Genomic DNA, 17,989 nt, shown 5'->3' on the forward strand with positions numbered 1-17,989 from the left:
GAACCCCAGTGACACACTTTTGTACTATCCAGACCACCTTTACTGCTATTACAGGAGTAGAGAGATGACAAGGATAAATTTTTTGTATGTCCTCTCTAAAAAGAATAGCATTAGATCTGCCCACTCCAGCATTAGGACTTGGAGCTTAGTGCAGATCAGCTGAACAGCTGAACAGATTAAGACTAAAAAAAATTAATGTGTATATTGCATGCTTATACTTTACACAAGGTTAAAAAATATTGTTTGTAATTAAAATGCACTTTTTATTTCATCATAAATCTATTATTTTATAAGGCCTAGCACACACCTGGAAAAATGGATCTTAACAGTACACTTTAATGGAGATCTAATATTGCCAAGTAACAAATACAAATAAGTTGTGGCATTTCTAAAACTCATATACGTGTGTGCATGCAATATTTATAGTGTAGATACTTTGGAAAAAGGTAAAAAGTAAACAAAATAAATCCTAGTGTGTGATATTCCTGCCAGTCATGCAAAAAAGTGTGCATCACTCAAGTCTTGCATAAAATGGAGTTACCTATCAGTCATATTATTGCAAAACAATCACAGCAAATATTCGGATACATTGAGTAGTGCTGTCAATACAGACGTCTCTACAGGTCAGTGTGATACAAGTGTTTGTTTCTTACAAATATGAAAACTATTTTTTCCTTCCTGAAATCCTGCTAGGCCTTTCCTATTTGTATGCTGGTGTTTCACAGATTTCCTGACAGATCATCTGCTGTTTGTCACACACATAATATTGGCCACAATTTATATGTGAAGATTAGTGATTCCCTGCAAATATACTTTGCATATCCTTTTCTGCAGAAGCTTTCCTAACCCTGCTTATTTGAAGTCCATGAATTTATCTCCTTAAATGAAACAATTCTAAAAATGCTTTACATGTTAAAAATTAATACATGCAGTAGCAATAGAGAGCAATTGGAGCTGCTTTTCATTTTTAGTAAAACTGTACCTTCTCTGTTTAAACCTGTTTGAAAACCTGGGTTATCCCAAAGGAATCTAAAACACCACAGGCACACTGTGGGGTTGCTGAAGTGCTACCCTTAGGATCTCCAGAGCACCCTCTGTAATAATTTTCCTAAGGGGGAGCCTGTGTCTGAATAATATGGTGTGAAGGCAATGCAAAACAGGGTAACAGACCCCACAAAGTGGCAACCAGGGAATAGTTAGCTTTTTTATTTTTTGCTGTCCAGCTCTCCCTTCTGACTGTGTTAGGCTGCTTCCTAGCCATATATTCTGTTGTCTGGGAGGGCATATAAAATTTTAGGAGTGTACTAAACTTCTTACACATCAGCTATTAAGTACCCATTCAAAGCTGAAATGTGCTCGCTCTGCTAGGACTCTACCCAGATATACTTTGGCTGTAATTGCCCTACATTAAATCTCAAAACGTAACAGTCTCAAAACTGGTGTGCCTGTGAGAACTGAAGAAATAACATTAGAATGAAATTAAAAGGTTGTTTGGTTGTTTTCAGTGTGTTGCAGAAGGATTAGCTACACAGCTTTCTTTGACAATGACAGTATTTTTAAAGTTAAACCCTGCTGCACGGTACCAGAAAATATAGCCTAAAGGCCCAACTTAAATTAAATAAATCAAGAAAAGTTTAAATCAAAGCTGTGATTTATCTTGCTGATAGATTTTCACAGGTGGTATCAGACTGAATTTCTTCAAATCCATTATGTTGCTACAGCCACTATAGTTCTCCCAGGTACATAAATCTAATGAAACCTTTTGTGCCATCATACAGCCAATCTTTCTTCTGAATGTAATAATATTGTTTCCTGCTCTATATTGCTCTTGTGTCAAACCAAAAGATTCACCCACTTATAGGAATACTCTACAATATAAATCTGAATTTGCATACATCATCCTCTTAGTTTTCTGGTTATTGTTCCTTACATTTTTTATCAAAGTATGGGCAATTCTGTTACAATGAATGAATGCAATTCATGTTATGCAGTTAGGGTGAAATTTGCTCCTGTGGAATTGCTTCATGAAGCCATAGGTACTGCCTAAGCAACATGTAAACCCATGGATTGCTTAAGTGGTCTCTGAATACACTCATGCATGGGACTCTGCCCTGCACAGAGATGGGACTATACAAAGGTAGCTTGGAAGAACTACATTTCCTAGCCAGTAATCCATCTTTTTAAGGGAAATTGAAGTGGAACATAGAGTCTTATTCAGGCCACAGATAAATTTCACTTGCCATGAGCAGGGTGATGATTTCATTGAAAAAGCATTTTAAAAGTTAGCTGCAGTGAAAGTACAGCAGAAGTTTTCCAACATCTTGGCTGATACAGAAGGTTTAAAGAAATGCCAGAAATAATTAGTTGCCATTAATACTTAATCATGTGCAAAATGTTATTTTAAGTGCTACCAATTATTGCTCAAAAGCCATTTGAGAATGAAATTATCACTTAATATATCTTTTGTGCTGGCTCTTTTGGGAAAAAACATTTTTCTTTGCATGTTACTGTTCTAAGTTTTCAAAGAGCCACTGTACTAGCTGGGTTGAGTGCATCTGACACACAGGAGGACTATTCTGAGTCCAAAGTGACTTAAACTTTTTGTTTGATTTTTGTTTTTTTTCCTTTCCCCCTTGATGTAAAGTCTCCTAAGCAGTAGCTGGTTGTTGCTATACAAATCAGCAAACGGAATGGGTAGCACTTGACATACCTTGCACAGTCTACCCATGTGCATTGATGTGCTCAGCCACTGAGGAGGGTGAATTCATCCATACAGATCTCTGTATGGCCACCAGGAGAGAAACATCCTGCTACCAGGATACAGGCTCATGTGGCTTACTTTAGGTGAGACCACCTGCATTATGGTCCGTGGCATGATCCTGGTGGATGTAGTGAGAATATTTGCACACCTTGTGTGGAGCAACAGGCGCTTGCTCTGCGGTCATCGCTTTGACATCACTTGTTTTTCAAGGGCACGGCTTTTTCCATCCCTGGAGCACAGCCCTGCAGCTGAGGCTCAGTGCCATCCCTTCCACATCTGGTGGTGTACCACTGGCATGTGGTCCTGGTATTCTTGGTAAACCTCAGCTCAGACTAAACAATAAGCGTGGTTCAAACCCCATTGCAGTCAATGGGACTTTCTCCCCTGTCTCCAAGAGGGTTTGAGGCAGCCCCTACATCAGTCTGCAGAAAAGCTGCCTTAAGAGGATGACTTTCCTAATGCACTTATTGGAGCTGACTATATAAAGGAACACTAATCCTGGGTAAAAAGACACAGTGGTAGTTATCTCAGACTGATAATCTTTTTTTCCCACTGACTGGGTGGTTGGTGGAGTGGCTCCCTCCAAAACTAAAAAAACTGGAAAAACAAATTCAGGATCTTCACCATTTAGGGCTTTTTGTGTAACTACTTCAAGAAGATCCTCTTTGCTCTGAAAATCCACCAGCTTAACATTAAGTGTGCGTATGTGTGTGTCTGCATGGTTTGGCTCTTATTCTTGAGGTAAACATATTGCCAAAGAGAAAAACAAACCCAACCCACCACTACTATGGCTATTTTTTTTTTCAGCTTTTCCAGAGGGTACTGGGCTGGCAGGTGCTATCTAAAAAACTTTCCACTCTGGGATAATGTGTTCATCCATAATTGTCATGGTTACATTTTGGATTGACCCCTGAGGCTTGAATTGTGTACTTAGCTTCAGGAACTTAAGAAGCTGACTATTGACAGAATCTCAAAAGTGTTAAGCAACCAAAATTTCATATGGGTCATGAAATATAACATTAGTCTTCAAATACTGACATTGGACCCCCACAGGGGTTATGTCATTATTGATGACTGTTCGTGTCATTACTGCTTTATTTCCAGTATAGTATTTTTTGTGTCTAGAGTTTTTAGAGCTGCTGGTTGTGGTGTTTCCTCAGACTGGCATGGCATAGACACTGTCAGTAAGTAGGTTGTCTCTGAGTTTTTGGAGGTGAGTCTTCTCCTCCCCCTTCATTGGTAGATGTTTTATTTTGTCAGGGAAGTATTGCTGGGGGTGTTCAGTATTTAAAAGTTGGGAATAGCATTTTAAAACAAAGCAGAAGGCAAATAAGAAAAAGAAACATGGCTAATCATTGACTTCACCATTTCACACCTGTTATCCTCACAGCCTGACAGTGCTAATCACAAAAATCAGCAGACATCCCACAGACAGGGTGGATTATGGTTTCCATATAAGATGTCACTTCTGTTTATGCCAGGCATGCTCTACTTTACTACCTTTCTATATGATTCCCAACCACAAAAGAAGGCATATGTGGTTTAGGAAGGGCCCTGTCTCCTGGTATTTCATATTTATGAAACCACAAATGCAACAGTCTTACAAGCTGCTGAAATGAAATACAATTCAAGAAATGTAATCTATTACCATTATAATAGAATTTCTATTAAAATAATAAAAGAAAATAAGAGAAAATAGGTCCTGAAAGTTATAGGCCAACTGGGAAGTTATTGTGGCTTTGGCCAAGCTATCACCATGTCTGACTTCTGCCTTCTCCCAGGCAGCAGTCTAATTGTAAATTAAGTATATACAGGACATCATTTCTTAGGTTTGGCTTTTAGTGACCCTCTTCCCTTCTTCCCCTTTCTTCACTCCAACCTCACACATAAGAAATATTGAAGTGTTTGTGTTAATGGAGAAATGACAACGTGCAGTCAAACTTAAACCAGCTGTTTCCCTGTGCTGTGAACAAAAAGAGCCAGGCCAGTAATATTTATAGCTTGACTGGCCTCTAGTGAGCCAGACGCTGACTGCCTTAATTTGCCATGATGGCCTGAAGGCTTGAAGCAGCTGTGGACCACAACATAGCTGGGGAAGGTTAAGCAAAAAAAAATTAAAAATGATTGTTTCAATTAGCAAAAGTTATTATTTGATTGAAAATGAACGGCTGCTGCATGTACAACTCAATAAACAAGTATCTTGTGTGCAGCTTACAGAAAGCCAGAAACATTGCAAGTGTTGGCACATGGTGTTTGCTTTCTCCTTTCACTCAAGGAGGGAGCCCGAGGCACCTCTATGTGCTGTGCTGTGCTGTGACATCTCTGAGCAGCCCCTGGGCTGGCCCCATGCAATCCTGAGCACCTACCGAGCCCTGGGTACCTTTTGCAGTGGTATCTGCCCCTGTTTTGGATCCCGCAGGAACGTATTAACTCTAGGTTGCCCTATTCCCAGTTTCTTCACAGCCCTGGGCTCTTGAACATTTGGTTTTCCCCTTCATAGCCCAGCATGGAGCAGTGCACATCCATTACTGCTTGACCTAATGAGGACTTGAGTTTTGTGGGGTTTTTATTTTCTTTTTTCTTTTTAGGACTGCTTTTGACACTCACCTTATAGCAAAGATAAACAGACTGTCTCCACAGCTTCAGCCAGCAGCATGAGTCCTGGGGGGTTTCCCTCCCTTTGACAGACTGCAGCATCTCACTCCCACTCTGATTGTCCCCTTTCCTGTGGGTGAGCATCCCACCCAGACACCCTACGTGGGCTAAGCACTGAGTTACTTACCCACCCATCATTTTAATGCCTCTGTTACTCCAGAGTCTGCTGCAGGAAATTTTGCACTGCTTTCACAAGAAACCTTGGAAGGGAAAATAAGGCCTGTGCTTTCCTTTCAGCAGGTTATGTGTGGTGGTGCTCAGACAACAGATTGAGGGCAGGTGCCTGCACAGGAGCAGGGGGCTTGGTGTTCTTGCAGAGCTTGTCCTGGTGGACATGAAGAAGAATCTGGGCTCAGAATCCAGCTTTGTCTCTGGGTGATGAGTGGGTGTGTGTGGTGAAAGCCGAGCTCTATCAAAGCAAACTTTGAGACCTCTGAAATGCACTGTTTACTGTCTCAGCATCCCTGGGGATCACCACTGGTGTCTGTGAGGGAGCCCCTGGAGCTCTGCAAAGCTGCTGATGCAGCCACTCCTGCTGCCAGGGAGGGTCAGGTCCTTCTCACCAGGAAAGGTTGTGCAGTCCCTATTGACTGCTGCCAAAGTGGAACCCAAAAGGATTCATCTTTGCATGTCACTGCTTTGTGAGGTCTCAGCAGATGGTTCATGCAGAGGAAGAGAATATAGAGAGGGGAGGGGAAGAATTTAGGGCTACAGCTATTTAACTCTTTGAATTGATATTGTGGACTAAAGTAAAGATGTGCTTTAAGAAATAATGTACCACAAAGTAAAAAATTTCAGGAGAATTTGTTTTTCTTCATGGTCCCCTTTTTCAGGGACAAACTGTTTTGCAGGAGGAAGAGCTGACCAAATTCACCACAACTTGAGTAGCTGCAGTGAAGACATGAGCCTGAGCATGCTTTGTAATACACTCAGCATGAGCTGACCTTTAAATGATGTCATTTTGGCTAAATATAAATTTACATATGTTGGTCCAAATTATCTGAGGGAGCTGGCTTTGTAGAGTTCTCCCTCTTTTACGTAAAGACAGGGTGGGGACATAGCAGGCCTGCTGGAGCTGTTCCCCTCTTAGATCACTGTTATTACAAAATGGGAGAGGAGAGGTGAGGAGATGAATCTTTACACTGTAAGACACTGTATTGGTTTGTTTGCCAGGGCCTCACAGAAGAAAAGTACCTGGTAACTCAGTGTGTCCTCTGACTTGACCAGCCTTGGATGGATGGGGACGATGCATGGAAAACTCTTCAAAGATAATCTTATATCACTCTACTTTCTTGAGACTTCTTTTCTATAAGTAGCTTCTGTAAGGAAGTTATCCAAACTTTGGTTATTAGAAAAACCTATAAAGACATAAATATTTTTTGAAAATACAATATTTCTCAATTTTTTCCCTCTGAAATTTAGAAATATTAAATAGAGGAATTTATATTATGGGAATGCCACAGAAGTAAGGTAAAATTTTGCTGATTCTTAATCTGTGTTTCGCTGACACCTTGCATTTTAACACAACACAGGTGTTTCATGTCACATGGGGAAAATAGTAGCATAGTGACGATGCAGAAATGTGTTTCATACATTTATTTATGAACTTACATCTGCTTTCATCAGAGTCAATGGTTGGCAAAACTCCAATGGGCTCCAGTAGGAATAGGCACTAAATTTAACCATGAAATCAGCTTGATTCTAAGTAACCCTGAATAAAGGCAAGGCTTCTAGGTCCAAGGACCTACAGAGAAGCACTTTCTTCAATAGACATCTATCAGCAAGCAAAGCTGAGTCAGCTCAGGACTGCACATAATGTTCTTGGGTTCTATGATTGTAATTTTTCCACTTTTTTTTTTTTTTTTTTTTTTTTTTAATTCCAGGTGTAACACAGTATATTTACTAAGGGTAAAAATAACATTCAGCCGTGAAGAAAAACATCTCAGGTTTCATTTCAGACCTAGAGCTGAGGATGAATCACTGCAAAGCTGCACCCATTACACTGGGCACACTTTCTGAAAGCTGCTTTTCCATTGCCCTGATCCCCGAGTGGTTCAGAAATAAAGCAGACTCACAGAAAGTCCTAAAAAAATCCTTTGCAGACAATCACTCTCTTGTTGTTCTGGTCACTAAAAATACCGTTTTTTAGTGTCTGCTTGCATTTTTAGTTTTCCTTTCTATATGGTACAGGTCTGTTCCCGCTATTTGAATTAAGCCTTGGTTCAGTATTATGCATAAGCACACACTCAATTTGAAGTACCTGAGTAGTTCTGATAGCTCCCATGGAGCTGCTTTCATATTTGAAGTTAAGCATGGTCTTAGAAGATGTGCTGAACTGTAGGCAAATGGGAGAAAACTCTTGACCATCTGCTTCTGGATTTTAATGAAAAGTTATGACTTATTTATGATCTTCTTCTTCACCCTTGTCTGTTTATATTCCAATCAGAAGATTGGCTCAGAAGTTCTGTCAGATTGCCAAAAGCCATGTGCTACTACTGGATTTTTCACATCATTTACTATTCAGTGTTTACAAGAGTGTTTTTAATGCACAATTGCCCATAGAAGTGGTGGAGACTAATACTGATATGATATTTCACATCAGCAGCAAGACTTTGATGTCCTGATATCTCAAGTTCCTTTTCACAGAAAACCAAAATAAAGTAACTGTGTCAGGTAGGCCAAAGGATGCTGCTAGCTCTCTACTTCCCCAAAACATCCCTAAAAAGTCAGTGAAGGGGCCAAATGGCTCTTTGTTTTTGTAAAGTAACTAACACCTTTGTTAGACAGGGTGAACATCCACACAGGTTTAAGGGCAGATGCTGGATGTTGTTTCCAATTATACGTGATTTACCATGCAGAGTCACATATATATATATATATGCAATTTGTATGTGTTGAAGGTAAACAGAGAAAGACAGCACTTTAGTCACAAGCAGCTATCACAAAAGGTCTTTTTCAACGTGTTTACATCTGAAAGGAAAAGTTACTTTGTTTTGCTTAACTCTATTTAGACAGAAACAAGCCCTAAGCCAGCATTATATTTAGAGGTATGTAGTGGGATGGAAATTAAATCTGAGAGAATAATGCCCTAGTATTCTGGTTCTGAGAGGAAACATTAAGCTCACCACCACTCAATGACAGATGAGACCATGTGCTGACTATACCTGCCCTGTGGTTATTCAGTCCTGTGGCTGACAAAGCAGTTGTATGACCTGTACACAAAGCAGATTTCACATGTAATATGTTATGTAGCACCTGAAAAAGGTACATGCCAACATTGCCCAGACAACATTAAAGGCCCTGTTCCTTGTCCTAAAGAGGAGAGTACCCAATGAATGTTTTTTTTATTATCATTTTTAAACTGAAAGCCATCACCTGTTTGGTGGTTTGTTTGTCCTATTTGTTTTGTTTTGGTTTGGCTTGAATTGTTTTGTTGTTGGTTTTTTTCTAATATATCCATTAACACAACATGGTAAAATTGGTGGTAGCACTGCGTAGAAAAAAACTGATGCATTTAAAATGTACTTCTAGTATTTGAGATGTATACTGATTTTTTTCAGCTTTCCAAGTGCTAGTTACTTTTTAAAACACACATGTGAGAGTTATAAATGCATAAGTTTCTGAGCCTGCATAGTGCTCAGCAACCAGCTCAACCAAGTCACTTGGGCATTGGTTAAGTGTGTGTCACATTCTTTTGAAGTATGTTGAGCAGACAGTGGTCCAAACTGTGTGTTATTTTTCTGCTTTTGTCCTTGAAAAATAACAACATTCTGGGGGGAAATCACCTTTATTCTCACTGTTGGTGGGCTTAAAGTGATATTGCTACACAACACTTGCAGCAAGATCTGGGATTTCTGAGCTCAGGAGAGCAAGAGGCTCTGGGTGAAACATTCTTTGGGGACAAATCCTGGAACATTCTTCCAGGAGTCTGGATCTTGGGGGGTCTCTTGGTTCTCTGGACTACAAATTAGTTGGTTTGCAAGGAACCAAAATGAACCACTGCAACCTGATTTGCTTCTTTTGTAAGATCATGGTACAGTTTCAGGAGTTAAATGGCAGGACTAAAAGAAAACTTGTTAGTAAGATAGTATCACTAAAGAAACCAAAAGCCAACTAACACCCTCCTTCCCTTGCCAAACAGCCTCTGTACATTTAAAGGTATTCCCTATGGCTGTGTTCTTTATTTTGATTTTTGTAACAATTTTTCCTCTCTGATGAAACACGTTGTAGACATTAAATTAAGGGGCAAATATGGCTGTGTCTGCCAGAAAGAAAACTGTGATGCAATTAAAATGCCATTAGGAAACCCCTGTGGGATGTTAAACCTAAAGACTCTATTCAGAAAGCAAAGCCAAAATTAAAGAGGTGTCTGGTTGCAGATCCTCTGCAGATTTCCATTTCTTGACTACAGTACCATGGAGACTACTAGTCAGGAGCTGAAAGGTTTTTCCAGTCATGCGTGTGGTATTTTGAATCATGGCTTTGGCAAATGTTCCTTTTCTGTAAGCCATACGTAGAAGTGTGTCTACATTGCATGACATAAAGTGCAACTGAGCGTGACCACATGGAACAATGGCAGCAGTGGAGGTGGGAAGCTGTCCAAGGCTTGTACAGGCCTTGTCCAAGGCCTGAACAATAAAAACTAATAATAGCTTTCCCTCTGAACATTTACACTGAGAACATCTCTATGTTTGATGATTTGTCTGTGACATGTTTGGAGAGAGAAGTGCAGTTAGTGGGCTGCACTTAGATTGGGCTTAGAAAGCTAGTGAACAAGCCTCCAATTCTAGCACCAGTCTCTGGAAATAAATCCTGTATGCTTGGAGACATATAAGAACCTGATCCTTTGAAAACAAAAATAAATGTATGGTCCATTGAGGCTGATTGTTTTTCTGTGGCAGCTGAAGGAATCAGCTAAGTCATTGAGTGGTAGGTACTGAATTTTCCAGTGACAACCCAACCCTGGTACCTTACTCTCAGTTTTTCCATCTCATTCAGCATGATTCTTTGCTGAGGATATTAGTGAAGACTGAAATAATAATAGAAACACACCTCTCTTCTCTGTCTAGGAATTCTCCTGATGACTGCAGCGTGGCAAAAGGAGGGAAGATGGTTAGCGGCTCAGACAATGTCGGGATGAACTATGGAAACTACATGGAAGAGAAACACGTTCCACCCCCAAATATGACTACCAATGAACGAAGAGTCATTGTGCCTGCAGGTTAGACCCTCTATACAAAGATTTTAAGGAAAAAAATGCATTTCCCCTAGGTCTACTAACATTACTTAAGAAGATTTGGGGAAAAGTGGCAAAGTAATACAATCAGAAAGAAAAGAGCAGTAATTTCCCAGGGTTATAAGAGAACAAACTGAGAAATACTACAATGAAGCTACCTTCTCAAACTGTTCTCACTTCAGAAACAGAACTAGCTGATTACAGGCACTCATATCTTGTCTGAATTCTCTAGTTCCTTTTGGAGTATTTCACCCTAAAGTGGTCAAAATGAAGAGCCACTTACATTTCCTAGTACCATGGACCAGCTGGGTGCAGAGTGTGGGGGAGAGGGAAAGGATCACTGTACCACATCATATGCCTGCAAATATGCAGCCCATCCCTCAGGATGCTAAAAAGACAACAGCTTCTATGAAATCAAACAGTGCATGGAAAGCATTTATCTAGGTTATCCCCTGAGTTTGGGTGGTGTAAAACATTTTAAGCAGCAAACTGACAACTCTACTGCAATCTAAGAGCACAGTTGAGAAATTCTTGGTTAGTCTTGGCAAGCTTGCTTGGCGGATTCAGCAATTAATTGAACAAGAAGGCATTTACTCCTGTGTGCCTTGTCCTCCAAATAAAACTCTGCTGGAAGATTTGTTGCCTCAGTTTGTAAAATAATTAACATGCTTATTTCCAAAGTCCAAGCATTAGACTGTCATTAACGTATGTGGGTGTCCATAAACCACTGGATACACATAGCATAGACACAACACCTGCAACCTGCAACCAGAAGGGAATGTTTTGCTGCTAGTTCCTCTCCAGTAGACATGTGCCTGTCTGAAACATTTCTGCTACTGCTATGTTGCTTAATATTCTTACAGTTTTTCAGTTGCTAAGATATGCAAGAGTACTAACTGTGGCCAATTTTGCAAGCTGTGATTATTTCAGTTATTTGTCAAGCTAAGTGTGGACAAATATGTTGCAGTATCCTCTGCAGTGGTATTGACAGTTCTATTTTGAAGCACAGAAGAGGGATGCACTGAATAATGAAGTGTCCTGCCTAACTGGAAGCAGAATATACTGAAATTCAAAATGTTCTTCTAAATTTTCTTCTAAAATATTTATATTCTCAGTGGTTGTCACTTTTTCCAGCTTTTTAGTAACCCTTTGCATGATGAGCTCAGCGAGATCCTTTTTTTTCACAGTGTATTCCTGGAGATGTGTTTTGAGGTGAATTTGAGTGACATTCAAGGAGCAAGATGGTCAAAATAGCCTTGCTATTTTGAGGTCCCTAGAAGAAATACATGGATAAAATAATTTGGTTTTGTTTGACTACCACAGAGGCAGTTTGCAGTTCATCTGGCAATATTTATGACTAAAAAAAGCAGACCACATATTTCCAGCTATGATAACTTTCTACTTACGATAATTAAGAATAATTTTTAAATTATCTTTTGGTAAACTTCCTGGTGGTTTTTTGTTTTTGTTTGTTTTTACTTAAAACCAGACTGAATGTAGTAGTTGGAGTTCCCTGCTGTATGCAATCTCATCCAGACCCTAGATTTACTGACCAGAGTTGCATTTCTCGAGGTTCCTACATATTTCATAGCTGATGGAAGGGTTATTTTAAGTGTTTTTTGATATACTTCAGAGAACAGAGAAACCCTCTGAAACTCCAGAGGATTAAATATTCTGACTTCCAGGAACATAAAATGCCAGAAGAAACATTTAGTGTGTGAATGATTGGGAGCGAGCAAACAGTCTGACAGACTCTGAGTAGTTCCTAGCCCATGGACAGACTTCCCACCTCTTTCAAACCACCCTGAACAACAGTCAAAAGAGAGAGGATGGCACTGAATTAAGCAACAGAAAGGATATTTAGGTTGTCATTCAAATCCCAACCACTCCACAGACTTTTATGTGACAGAGTGCAGCCATTTGACCACTGCATGCTCCATTCTGTCTTCAGGATATCACAGAATTGCTTAGGTTGGAAGGCAAAAAATCTTGAGGAATTCATTCCTCCTTAAATTTATTCTTTTCTCTGCAAAAATCATAAATTCTTCATGGAAGGAACTGTCTTCCATTATGGGGATGTGTACTGCAGGTTGTCAAGAAACTTCGTTTTGATGGGTGAAAAGAACAGGGAAAAGTAGAACATAAGTGGAATAGAAAAGGAGGAGTTAAGAGGCAAAAAAAGAAGTCAAGGTTAAAATTCAGTATTCATTAAAAAAAAACCAAAACATTTGGCCTTATGGTTTCCTGAAAAATCTGGATTAGTTGTAATTTTAACCCATATGATTTTGCCAATACTTCAGGTAGTAAGTAAAAAACCATGCAGGTGATGCTATATACAGAAGTACATCACAGCAGTCTAGAAAAGAATTGCAGAATCTTTTAATATGAGCCACTCTAGTTCATGAAATAATTAACCAAATCTATGAGTACTTACTTAGCCTAAGCCCAAGAAACAGTATTTCTGAGTTGAGTAGAAATTTCACTTGAATAAAGATATGAATTCAACAGAGTGCTCTGAAAACTGTTCAGATATGAGTCACAGTGCTGTTAATGGGCTCTCTCAGATAATTTCTAAAATGTATTCTCTGCATGAGGACAGGAGCTTATGTTAATCTGTGTATAATAGTGAGGAAAAAAAAATTTATAAAAGAACTACATGGGAGAACAGGTTCAACAGCAGAGGGTTTGCTGTTAATAATTGGAGCTCACAGCTCTTCCCTGGTAGTTTTTCACACCATTTGCACTGCCTCCTCCCTTGAACTCAACAGCCCAAAGTGATTCCTTGTGTGTCTCCAACAGACAGTAAACGGGGATTACGGGCTCTCCAGTTTGTCTGTGCTCCCTGTTCATTTTATACCGGTGCACTGCATCAGCACTCTCCCCTCTCTGCCTAATTTTCTGCTTTGTGATACCACCAGATCCTACGTTATGGAGCACGGACCACGTACGCCAGTGGCTGGAATGGGCGGTGAAGGAGTACGGGCTTCCAGATGTAGACATCTTGTTGTTCCAGAACATCGATGGGAAGGAGCTGTGTAAAATGACCAAAGATGACTTCCAGCGACTTACCCCAAGCTATAATGCAGATATCCTTCTGTCACACCTACACTACCTCAGAGAGAGTAAGCTGGTTTTCTGTCATTATGTTAGTGGCTACAATCAGTCTTGGCTGATGTGTGTCTTAGGTTTAATGGTGTGGATACACCCAGCTGGGTTTTCAAATGTCTGCTGAAAATGTTGCTGCTCTTAAGAGCATAGCAGGGAGGCTGATCAAAAGCCTTTTGAGTTTGATGTAACGACTGTTACTAATTTCAGTTGGCTTTCTCTCATGTTCATCAAAGAAAAGAGGGAATATTTCTACATGTCCATCTTAGAGAAAAATCAAATTGAAACCCAGCATATTCATCAGCATACTCTAGGAAGAAAATCATATGGGATTCAGTGCTAATGTTTTTTCTGGTCACATACTCGTTTCTTTCCATATTGATGATGAGAATGCTAAATGAAAGTACAAACATTGATTCATAAAGTGAATTCCAGGCATGATTCCAAGGGCTGACAGCATAGGACTGACAGTAGGATCAGGAAGATTTCACTGAATTCAATGAAAGTTCTGTAAATTTATGGAAAAAAGGAACAGTCCCTGAAGTCTAACTGCAAATTACTTGTAGTGCATGGCTAGCATTTCAAAGGGAAAGAAGGGACTAGTGAATTCCTGGCTTGAGGGCTTTTATCTAAGCTTGAGGAAATTTTGCAAGTTGGCATCAGTTTAAAGAAGTTAAAGTGAATATGGTTTAATAAAAAAAAAAAAAATGAGCATTGCAACACCAGTGCGGTGCAGTCTTCTCCACACGCACATTGTCAATAATCAATCAGAACTATTATGCATTCATAATGCTGAATTAATGAATTCCCTAGTTTAAGCTGTAGCACACGTACCTCTCTCCAAACTTCAGACTGAAACTGACTGTCGGTAGGCTCACATTCAAGCAGTCCTGTCAGGGGAAAATATGGTTTAAAAAGATAATTCACAGTTTTTTTTTCATTTTGGTGTTGCTTTTTGTTTTGTTTTGTAGCTCCTCTTCCACATTTGACTTCAGATGATGTTGATAAGGCCTTACAAAACTCTCCACGGTTAATGCATGCTAGAAATACAGGTAATGCTGGCACTGCTCCCATTGCTATAGGTCATCTTCTAAAAGCACAGGGTTCCTTTTTATGGGTTGCTTGCTAAAAATGGAAATGGTAAATCAAGAGGGAGAAAAAAGTATCATCTCCTTGCTCTGTGTGTGTTTTATGCACAGGCACACAGAAACAAGTTAAATTCACATAGGGCCTGATGGTGCAAAAATGGTAATTTCTTGTGTCCTACAGGAGAATAGGGTCCCTAACACATGATAAACTGCAGGCTGAGAGCCCTTGTCTCTGAGGACTTTTTTTCTCTTTCTGTCTCATTGTGATGTCTATGATGCCTATAAAGTTGATGGAGCTCAGAAGCACTTTAGCACTTGTCTAAGTGCTGTGAGCTCTGGTGAATGGGGACTGGCTGCCCTCCCATGCAGTATATATCATATAATTCAATAAAATTACTGTTCAGGCAGTTACTCATCTCAACTATATGTATGTCAGCTATATAGGACTTGAACTGGAAACTCCACAAATTTTACATTGTAATTTCCACTTAATTCTGATCTGAATGTAAAATGATTTTTGTTAATATCCAGCCTTCTGTTAATTTGGCCCAGGCAAGTACAAGTGTAGGTAGGAGAACCATACAATACATGCCTCAGAAGCTACTGTCTTTCAGGATGTGACTTAAAATATTTATGAAAATAATTCAGAACAAATTTTATCTTGCTTTAGCAGTTGTACAACACAGGATGGCATGGAATTGTACAAATAGGGTGATATACATACTGATTAAAGATGATTGGAACATTGCATGATCATGCCTGAGTGTATTAGTTACCTACAGTGACCAGAAATAACAATTCTTTAAGAGAAATGAAAAAGATAATACAAAGAAATACAAAGAATAATGCAAAAGAAAAAGAAAAAAAAAAAAAAAGGATTGTGATGCCTTTTTGATATCTTTACTTTTTCACTGATTTACCTAGCTAGGAAACTAGCTAGGAATTAACTAGATTAGAACTCTCCCTGAGACGGCATGCTTGTCTTTTTATATAAAATCCTACTGTGGGCTGTAGGCCTGCTGCAGTCCCCATCAACAGCAATAAAAATTTTTCATTCATTGACTTTGATTGAGTTTGGAATAAGCCTTAAACCCTTTATAAAAATAGGTTGACTCAATGGTCTTTTTCATCTCTGTCTTTCAAAATTCTAATTTCCACAAACAGTTATGCAAGTGTTCTTCAGCAGTTCTGTGTGTTATCTTTTTCTACATGTGTGCACTGACAATGATATTTTGAAGTTCATTTTACAAAAATGAGATAGTCTATATTTCTGTCGTTGAGAGTGTAAGTATCATGCTGACCATAAGAATAAGGAAAATCAGGTATTCTGGTGGCAGGTGAACTTTGGAGTGAGATTTTTAAAGGACCCTAAAAAAGCCAGGAGCCTGTTCTTGAAGTTAGCAGTAATTGCACAAACCCTTATGGCTCTTTTCATGTTCATAGAGATGGTTCTTAGAAGTCTATTGATATAGCTGGAGCAATTTCAGTTCTTGAGATAAGTGAGATGCCATTTTCTAGATCAAGCTCAGTATTTAATTTTTCATTCTGTGAAGAGAATGAGATTTTTTGAGGGTCTGACCCAAAGCTGACCAAAGTCTGTGAGAAGATTCCCACAGACACCCATAGGCTTTGGCTCAGGTCTGCAGTCTCTTTTGAAAATATGAACTTCATAGGGAAGGGCATGAACTAATAAAGAAAAGGCAAAGAAATATTTTTTCAGGACAGATGAAACCGCCTGCCCAGGTGAAGGTGATTGTGATGGGGGTAGAACTGTAGACTTGACTCTCTCCTCTCTTAACACAGATTTTGCACATACACTTACCCAGTAATTTGAATGAATTTACACAGGTGCAAAGGCTATTGGAATTAAAGTTATTCAGTCTTTATTTAGACACACTACAAGACAGAAAATATCAGTGGGCTTAGGGACTGTGAAAATGAATCTTTAGGTGTTATGTCTTCTTCTTTCTCTTTAGGAGGTGCCACTTTTATTTTTCCAAATACATCAGTTTATCCAGAAGCAACACAAAGAATTACAACCAGGCCAGGTACGAACTATGATCACCTTTTGTATGCTGTGATCTTACTCATTTCACCTCTTGAAGTATCTAATTCTTTTTCTCCTTCAACTCTCTTTGCATAAATCTTAGGCTGTGTTTTGAATACAAACATATATATATATATATACATACATTATATATACGTGTATGCATATATCATTGTATAGAGACTACTGAATAGAGCAGTTTAATGTTTGTTTCTTCCACATATCTCTGTCTTTGAAGCAATGATGTCCAGTGTGTAAAGCACCAGAGAATGAGAAGACCAGAGCTGTATTGACTGGTTCTGTTGCATTGTCTCAGTGCAGTCATTTCTCAATGTGTTTCAGCTCTCTGTCTGTAAAATGAGGCAAGATACCCACTTTTATAGTGTGATTTGAAGTATATTGGAAAAAAAATATTCTCAAAAACAGGATACATATTTCTTGTGTTATGTACTTTTTATCTGTGCTTGAAGCAGGTAAACCCCAGAGTGTATGATTGTGAATTTAAAATACTAAATAATTAAAATCAAAATACAAGAAATTTCTTCTCAAAAGTTTGAAGCTCACTAAAGTATTGTGGGTGTGCTGGTTTGTGAAAGGTTGACAGGAATAATTAAAGATGAGGACATTGCTGTGAAGCCAAAGATTTTCTTTCCATCACCCTTCACCACTACAGATGCTGGAAAAATGCCTAATCTGGACATTTGGTTTTCCAGTAATAAGCACAAAGTATTGTGAGACATCAAGAGGAGTTGCAGCATAATACTAAATGTAAAGGAAATCTATTACTGAGCCAGAGGCATGCATCCAGGTGTTGTGAAGGGATGTACACTTGAATTAACTGAGCTCTTGTAAAAAGATGCATTCTGTCATTAAACACAGGAGGTTTGGGATAGTAAATATTTTATCTATCTTTTATCAATACTCTACAATATAATCCAGGAGAGTATACACAAGTAACTATTTTATATAAACTTCTATACATGTATATATGCATGCTTGCAGATTTGCTAATTGATAACTTAAAAAGATAAGGAAATGCCCAACAGACCATTACATGAGGACATCTATGGTTTCTAGGAAAATCAACCGTTTTGTTG

At 39.0% G+C, this 17,989-nt stretch overlaps 1 protein-coding gene across 9 annotated transcripts in view; it reads left to right on the top strand.

Moving 5' to 3' along the window:
- Nucleotides 1-17,989, top strand: part of ERG (ETS transcription factor ERG) — a 148,160-nt gene that overhangs the window by 117,332 nt on the left and 12,839 nt on the right. For 5 of the 9 annotated variants that reach the window (XM_071753003.1, XM_071753013.1, XM_071753054.1 and 2 more), the window contains 4 exons: nucleotides 10,486-10,637; nucleotides 13,571-13,774; nucleotides 14,729-14,809; nucleotides 16,822-16,893. In XM_071753003.1, the coding sequence (XP_071609104.1) occupies nucleotides 10,486-10,637; nucleotides 13,571-13,774; nucleotides 14,729-14,809; nucleotides 16,822-16,893 (509 nt within the window). The remainder of the gene's footprint in view (nucleotides 1-10,485; nucleotides 10,638-13,570; nucleotides 13,775-14,728; nucleotides 14,810-16,821; nucleotides 16,894-17,989) is intronic. The other 4 variants (XM_071753036.1, XM_071753046.1, XM_071753028.1 and 1 more) reach the window with 3 other exon arrangements.

Source organism: Heliangelus exortis, chromosome 1, assembly GCF_036169615.1.
Source record: "Heliangelus exortis chromosome 1, bHelExo1.hap1, whole genome shotgun sequence".
Taxonomy (NCBI): Eukaryota; Metazoa; Chordata; class Aves; order Apodiformes; family Trochilidae; genus Heliangelus; species Heliangelus exortis.